Here is a 7,979-nt window from a genome sequence, read left to right on the forward strand (position 1 = left end):
GTGTGGGTGTGTCAGGAGTTACAAGGCACATCAGTGATGTCACAATAGCGCGCTGGGTGTTCCCCTGGTCGGGCTCCATCAAGAAGCGGGTCTGTCAGTACCTCCTAGAACACTACCTCGGCCACCTCCTGCAGGAACGACTGAGTTTGGACCAGCTGGGCTTGGACTTGTACAATGGCAGCGGTGTCATCAAGGAAATTAACCTCGACGTGTGTGCGGTCAATGAGCTTTTGGAGTCTCTTGGGGCACCTCTGGAGATTGTGGATGGCTTTGTGAGCAGTATAGCAGTGACCATCCCCTGGCAAGCTCTGGTGACCGACCACTGCACCTTAGAGGTTTCTGGTTTGCAGATAACATGCCGACCCAAGTACCGGACCAGTGGGAGTTGGGACTCCCAAGGATGGTCATCAAGCATGACCTCCAGCATGCAGCTAGCCCAGGAGGTCCTGAAGGACCCCCCGGTGGCGTCCGAGGAGCCGCCTGCTCCGCTGAAGGGGCTTGAGATGTTTGCACAAACCATTGAGACTGTCCTGCGTCGTATTAAAGTCACCTTCCTGGACACTATCATCCGCATCGAGCACCAGCCCCTGGCCCTGGAAACATGCATTGCCTTAGAGGTGCACATCAAATGGCTGGAGTACTGTGACATGATGGTGCGGGACCCAGCCAGCCAAACGACTGTGCCCGTCGACATCCGCCAGCCTCGCTCCTTCCTGCACAAGAGTCTCCAGCTGAGCTCTGTTCAGCTGTTCTATGACAGCACCGAGACAGCACAGGGTCCTTCAGAGGACCCTCAAGGTTCAGCCACAGCTAGTGAAGGAGAGGAGGAGGAGGAAAAAGAGGAGAAGCCCCCGGCAGCCCTCTCCTGTCCTCCTCCTCCTCAGCCGCTGCTCATAGGAAGCTGCTCCGGCTTCATCAAGACCATAAAGTTCAAGCAGAATGAGATGCTGCCCGGACCAAAGTTGGAGTTGGATGTAAAGCTGGGCTGTGTCCACATGCTGCTGTCTCCAGATCAAATAACCCATCTGACAGACCTGCTGGCAGCTTTCAGCATAGACACTGAGCCAGAGAGTAAGGAGGGCGAGGGGCTGCACAGCCGTCCTGTAGACACTGAGCCAGAGAGTAAGGAGGGCGAGGGGCTGCACAGTCGTCCTTTAGACACTGAGCCAGAGAGTAAGGAGGGCGAGGCGCTGCACAGCCGTCCTTTAGACTCCAACGACCTGCGTCTGCTCGAGGAGGATTGCGGCAAGCAGCTGGGTTCCAGCCCCCGGGATGGGGTGTCGGACACCATGGCCGACCTGGAACCCGACCTCAGCGGCCTGGAGAACGGAGACATATTTTACTCCATGGGTCCTGCTGGGATGATGAGCAGTGCATTACTGCAACTGACACTGACTGGCCTCACCCTAACTCTGTTGCAGGATGACCTGCCCCCCGGCATGGATGGGGTCCAGGTGTGTCAGGTGTTCTTCCGGGAGCTGGCCTTCTTCAAGGACAGCATGTTCAGCGAGAGAGACTTCCACCATCTGAGAGGCAGCTTCGCCAAGGCCTGTCCGCACTCCAACCTCAGACTGACGGGGGTGGCCGTGCAGGTTGCATGTGAGATGCGCAGCGGGAATCGCCACAATCATGCCATGACCTCAGACCTCTCCTTCAGCAGGCTGGAACTGTTAGAGTGTCTCTGGGAGGACAGCAAGCCTCAGTACAGCGAGTTGCTCCAGTTCCACAGAGCTGGTTTGTTCACAGTTGGAGCTGCAGCCAGACTGTGCGCCAAGTTACACTACAGCCTCAATGAAAAACACCTGCGCAAGGGTAAGCGGCAGGTGGTGCGTCGGGACAGTGTGGTGAGAGTGCAGCTGGCAGAGCTGAGCACTGAACTGAACCTGGACATCCTCAGTCGCCTGGGGAGCCTGAGCAAGGCCTTCAGCCACTGTCCCAGACAGACTGCTGGACCTGGACATGCGCAGACCCAGAGCAGTGAGCTGCACTCCTACTTCTCCCTCCTGTCCCCCAACGTCATCCTCAAGCTCCGCTTCCCCATACCGGACCTGCATCCCCTCCCCAAGCGTTGTCCGCCCAGGGTGGTGCGGCAGGAGACCCTGTTGCTGGAGCTGACGGAGCTGGAGGTGAAGCACCAGGAGGCTCCGGACCTCCAGAGTGAGCAGGCTGCCCCGGGACAGCCCTCTGGGCCCTGCCTCACCCAGTTGCTAGAGGCCTCCTTCACTGACATGCACGGGTCATATGAGGGCTGGGAGGGAGGCTCTTTTCCCTGTATCAGAGTGAAGAAGAACCATGACTCCCTGCCCAGGGTATCCGTGCGTGTGAGCGGTGGAGATCCCCAGGGCACAGGAGCAGATCTGGGCGTGCTGGTCCACAGCCTGGCCAGGGACCTGGGGGCCAGGTTCTTCGAAAGCCACTGTGAACTCCAAGACAAAATCAGCTCTCCTTTCTCCTCCAACCGCACCATGTTTGAGACCGAGGAGATTGTGATTCCAGCCAATCCAGAGCAGATGTGTCAGTTCCAGGCCCAGTGTGTGGCCCAGTGTCAGTGTGCCATGGACATCAGTATGCCGCTGGTCTACATCCTCCTGCCCAGCAAAGAGGCCTTCCAGAGCATGTATAACATGATCAATAATGATCTGTTGATGTGGAAGCCCCCTCCCCCCTCGGCCCACAGCCCCCGCCACAGCCACTATCACCGTAACGAGTTCAAGCCCTGCAAGTCGGTCTTCAGACTGGACTCTGATTCAGAGGAAGATGAGACTCAGTTCTACTCGGCCAACGAATCTAGAAGACAGGTGGAGCCCCACCCTAACCACACCCTCAGCCTCGTCTCCCTCACAGTTGTCATTGGCAAGGGCCGTCTCCAAGCCATGACAGACAGGAAGGAGGACCACAACCACGGGGAGATCGTACTCGACCTGGAAGGGGGGAAGATATTCAGTGTGGCACAGCACCAGAACAACCCCAATCTCAACTTTCTGTGTGTGGAGAGCAAGCGGGTGGCGCTCTACCACCGAGCGCTGGTGAAAGACCCCCCCATCCCTGAGTGGTTGGAGATGCCCAGCTTCACTCCCCCAAATCACCTGGACCCTACCATCTACCCCACAGAAGTGGGTGTGACCAGTGTGAGCGGCAGGGTTAGTGAGCCTCAGATGTTGTCCACAGCCATCAAAATCACCATAGACCCCCAGAGGAAGGTCAAGGAGTTCCTGGTTGCTCTTCTGCTCCAAGGCGCCACCATGCGATATTACATGACCCAGACCAATCAGAGTTGGCATGAGCAGCTGGTTGACTTCCTGGATGTCATCGATGACCCCATCCTGGGATACACACCATCTGCCATCATTACCGTCCTCCATATACACCTCACTACCTGTGCCGTGGACTACAGGCCCCTGTATCTGCCACTGCGAGTGTTGTTCACCACAGAATCCTTCTCTCTGTCCAGTAATGTCATTGTAGACACTGCCACCTTCCACCTCAGATTTATCCTGGATGACTCTGCCTTCTATCTCTCTGACAAGTGTGAGACTGACACTGTGGACCTGAGGAGAGACTATGTGTGTGTTCTGGACATTGACCTGCTGGAGCTGGCCATCACCACATGGACAGGCTGTGCCACGGGCAAGCAAAGTCAGCCTCTGTTTGAGCTTCGTTGTTCCAACAACATGGTTCACCTCCTTACCTGTGCAGATTCCTGTGCTGGCCTGGTCAACCTGCTGCAGTACCTGATCTCCCAGGGTGACCTGCATCCCCCGCCGCGACACACCTCGCCCACCAAGATCTCTGGACAGAAGTTACCGCTGTCAGAAAGCCCCGCCTCCTTGCCGCCCTGCCCACCAGCTGAGACCGCTGAAATCAACCAGTATGATCTGGCTGATGCCTTGATTGACACAGAGAACAGCCAACAAGAAGAGGGTTTAGATCCAGGCTCACTCTCAGTACCACAAGGCTCGCTTGTCTCCGACTACCTGTTCCCCAGTAAGGCCTCCAGGCAACGCCCCTCTGTCCTGCAGAGAAAGGAGTCGCAGGCAATTATGTCAGAGGGAGGCTCCGAGGGCTCCACTGACAACGAGGACTTCTGCATCCTGGAGGCTCCAGGCATGGGCATTCCTCTCAAGGATGGAGAGCCTGTGGTGAGGGTGCTGTCCCAGGGGCCCATAAGGTTGAAGGATGGCCACTTCTCCAGGCCACGGGGCAGCTCAGACCTACTGCTGGCCCCCAGTTGCTTCCCCGTGGCCCAGAGCAGGGTGGTGCTGCGAGAGATTTCTGTAGTCTGGCATCTCTACGGGGGCAAGGACTTCGGGGGCAAGCCCATCTCCATACATGCCCAGCATGTAAATAGGGGCCGTTCAGTCCCCGTTGGTGTCCGAGGCTCCCCGTCCCGCTCTGTGCCTTCCCCCCGACCCCAGAACTCCTGGCGCTGGGCTGGAGGCAGCGGTCGTCAGCACACACTGCTCATGGAGATCCAGCTTACCAAGGTGTCCTTCCAGCATGAGTCCTATGCGGTGGCGGTGGATGGGCAGGAGAGAGAGGGACTGGTTGGGACTGGGGTCAGGGTGGGTCCAGGCAGGGAACAGCCCCTCTCCAGGCAGGTATTCATCGTCCAGGAACTGGAGGTTCGAGATCGACTGGCCTCCTCGCAAATCAACAAGTTCCTCTACCTCTACACCAGTGAGAGCATGCCGCGCCGCACCCACTCCAACATGTTGACAGTGAAGGCCCTGGAGGTGTGTCCAGAGTCGGGTCTCGGGGGTCCAGAGTGCTGTCTCAGAGTCAGCCTGCTGCCCCTTCGCCTCAACGTTGACCAGGATGCATTGTTCTTCCTGAAGGGTTTTTTCAGTAATCTAGCTTCCTCTGTTAACTCTTACCTGCCTGTGGATCCTGCAGCCGAAGTGAAGGCAGACCCCTCCCAGAAGTCGTCTGAGGAGGAGTCAGATGACGGTCTGGGACCTGACTTAACAGCCTCCGTGGAAACTACACATAGCGAGCAGAGCTCCTCTGCCTCCTCCACTGACCAGCCAATCTACTTCCGGGAGTTCCGTTTCAGCTCTGAAGTGCCTATCTGGCTGGACTATCAAGGCAAACATGTAGTCGTTGAACAGGGAACATTTACTGGGATTCTGATTGGCCTGGCCCAGTTAAATTGCTCAGAACTCAAGCTGAAGAGGCTCTTCTGCAGACACGGTCTCCTTGGCGTAGACAAAGTGATCCAGTATGCCGTCACCGAATGGCTGACGGACATCAGGAAGAATCAGCTGCCGGGCATTCTGGGAGGTGTCGGCCCCATGCACTCTGTTGTGCAGCTCTTCCACGGAGTTCGGGATCTGTTCTGGATGCCCATAGAGCAGTACAGGAAAGACGGACGCATTGTCCGGGGTCTCCAGCGTGGAGCAGCGTCCTTCGGCACCTCCACAGCCTCGGCTGCTCTGGAGCTCAGCAACAGGCTGGTGCAGGCCATACAGGCCACAGCAGAGACGTTGTGCGCCGTCACTGAGGGCCGGGCCCCCTCCAGCCGTCCTCGCCGAGCCCCGCAGCCTGCGGACCTCCGAGAAGGTGTGGCCAAGGCCTACGTCACCGTCCGAGGGGGAGTGATCGACACGGCTCAAACCCTGTGCGACGCAGCGGCCCGCGGCCACAAGCAGACAGGTCTCCCCGGCGCTGTGGGCGGCGTCCTTCGACAGACCCTGCCCACTGTGGTTCGGCCCCTAATAGTGGCCTCTGAAGCCACTTCGAATCTACTGGGCGGCATGCGCAATCAGATCAAACCAGATGCCCGGAAGGAGGACTTCTTAAAATGGCGTACAGAGGACGGCCAGGAGTGATCACTTTGTGTGTTTGAGAAAGTATGCGTGATGATTAGATGATGATTTGGGAAATACTCTGTACTCTGCAATTGACTGTGTATGTGTGTGTATGTATTAATGAACGACTGAGAGGGTGTTCCAATGCAAAGAAGGGGGGAAAAAAAGCTACTACTGCAGTAACTTGGCACCCAGTATTTCACATGGACATACAGATTAGAGTTCTCCTGTTTTCCCTTCTGATGCAATCAGGTTGCACAAAACACCGGACTTAACGTCCGAGTTAAGATTTCCATAAAACAAAATCTGTTGCACAAAACCCTCCTCCTTAAGGTTGAACATTTTAAGGAAGACTTAAGGACAAGACTTAAGGGTGTTTTGTGCTACCGGTTTTATTTTGTGGAAACCTTAACTCGGACCCTAAGGAAAATCTTAACTCAAGGTGTTTTGTGCTGCACATTGTAATGTATTGTACGATGTAAAAAAAAAATGGCCACTTGATGCTGGACCCAAAATGGAGTCGTTCCCGTTCACCCCTATGTTAAAATGCCCCACTTTGTAACAGGATTACTGTGTTTACAGCATGGTCCAAAACACTGTTTTGGCTTATAGGCTACAGGTAAAAACCCTTTCATAATTGTACGGGGGTAAATTTTGATATAATAACTTGCCCGTTTAGAATGGGTGGTGTGGTGTCTGTGGCAGTGTCAGTCACAATTGTGATGTCACTCGATCAACTGTGATGTCATCAGTGATGACACTCGAGGTGATGTCACTGATTATGACATCACTGATGATGTCATCAGTGATGACACTCGAGGTGATGTCACTGATTATGACATCACTGATGATGTCATAAATCCTTCCCTGCTGAGGTTATATCACAATGCCTATGTCTTTATCACCCAAAGTTTTTTCCCCAAACAGGTGCAGTGACGTTTTCTCTTCTCTTCACCTACAAAGTGCAAAAGCCACCATGTCTCTGTTGTCTCAACGGCTTCAGATGAAGCCTGTGATCACCGGTGTGAAGTATTTCCTCATCTCGTACAGCCTCATAATTTGGTTCACAGGAGTGATCCTGCTGGCGGTTGGCGTGTGGGGGAAGGTGAGCCTGGAGGCCTTTTTCTCCCTGTTTGACAAGAGCATCAACGCGACATATGTCCTCATTGGGACCGGAGCCATCATCGTTATTTTCGCACTGTTCGGCTGCTTCGCTACATGCTGCAGAAGCCCATGGATGCTCAAACTGTATGCCGTGTTCCTGACCTTGGTGTTCCTGGCTCAGCTTGTGGCTGGAATCTCAGCCTTCCTCTTCAGGCATGAGATCAAGGCCACATTATCAGATGGATATTCATACGCTGTGGAGAACTACGATGGCAACGACCCACCAAGCACTGCAGTCGACACCATTCAACGTACTCTGAAGTGCTGTGGGAATACAAATTACACCGACTGGATGGAGACCACCTACTTTAAAGAGAAGGGCATCCCTCCCAGCTGCTGTAAAGACCACACTAACTGCACACCAGAGAGCCTCAAAGACCCTGAGAAGTTTGGGAATGAGGTATACAGAGAGGGTTGCTTCTCACTGGTGACCAGCACGATGGAGTCCAACTTGGGAATCATTGCAGGAATCTCTTTCGGAACCGCCTTCATCCAGCTCATTGGAATATTCCTGGCCTGCTGCTTATCTCGATACATAACCAACAACCAGTATGAGGTGGTCTAGCAGTCTCCTTCCACAGGTTACTCTCCAGAGAGCAGAGGACAGGAGGACATGAGCAGGAGAAGTAACCCCAACAGGAAGTACTGTAGGCATCTCAAAAGACAGGCTGGAGGATAGAGAGATCAATCAACTTTTATTAGCAGACACATCGTCCATAGAAAGAACAGACAAACACATAACAATTAAAAGAAAACACGAAAGAGCACAGTAAAAAAAAAACTATAAAAGGCACTTATACCAAAATTGACTACTCCAGAGTGATGGAGCTGAAGCCAGACTACCTCAAGGCCAGCCTGAGGAGGGCGCAGCTTCGACGAGACAGACCGCAGCTGGACGAAACTCTGGAAGACTTCCAGAAGGTTCTGGAGAACGATCCAGGCCAGGACACTGCCAGACTGGCCTGCATGAGGTTACCTCAGCACATCATGAGAGGGATGAGAAGCTGA

General features: G+C 54.6%; 1 protein-coding gene and 1 pseudogene across 2 annotated transcripts in view; both read left to right on the top strand.

Moving 5' to 3' along the window:
• The window catches only part of LOC310780601 (autophagy-related protein 2 homolog A-like), a gene marked incomplete at both ends in the record, with an annotated part of 60,945 nt that extends 55,117 nt beyond the window's left edge, over positions 1–5,828 (top strand). The window contains one exon of the mRNA XM_083641139.1: positions 16–5,828. Within this exon, the coding sequence (XP_083497265.1) occupies positions 16–5,828 (5,813 nt within the window). The remainder of the gene's footprint in view (positions 1–15) is intronic.
• A 955-nt stretch (positions 5,829–6,783) lies between these two features.
• Positions 6,784–7,536, top strand: LOC310781039 (tetraspanin-7 pseudogene; annotated as a pseudogene). Its single transcript has one exon. The product of its transcript is annotated as a tetraspanin-7 pseudogene (transcript).
• Positions 7,537–7,979: the final 443 nt, after the last annotated feature.

The sequence above is a fragment of the Poromitra crassiceps genome (assembly GCF_964638095.1).
Source record: "Poromitra crassiceps genome assembly, chromosome: 8".
Classification (NCBI taxonomy): Eukaryota; Metazoa; Chordata; class Actinopteri; order Beryciformes; family Melamphaidae; genus Poromitra; species Poromitra crassiceps.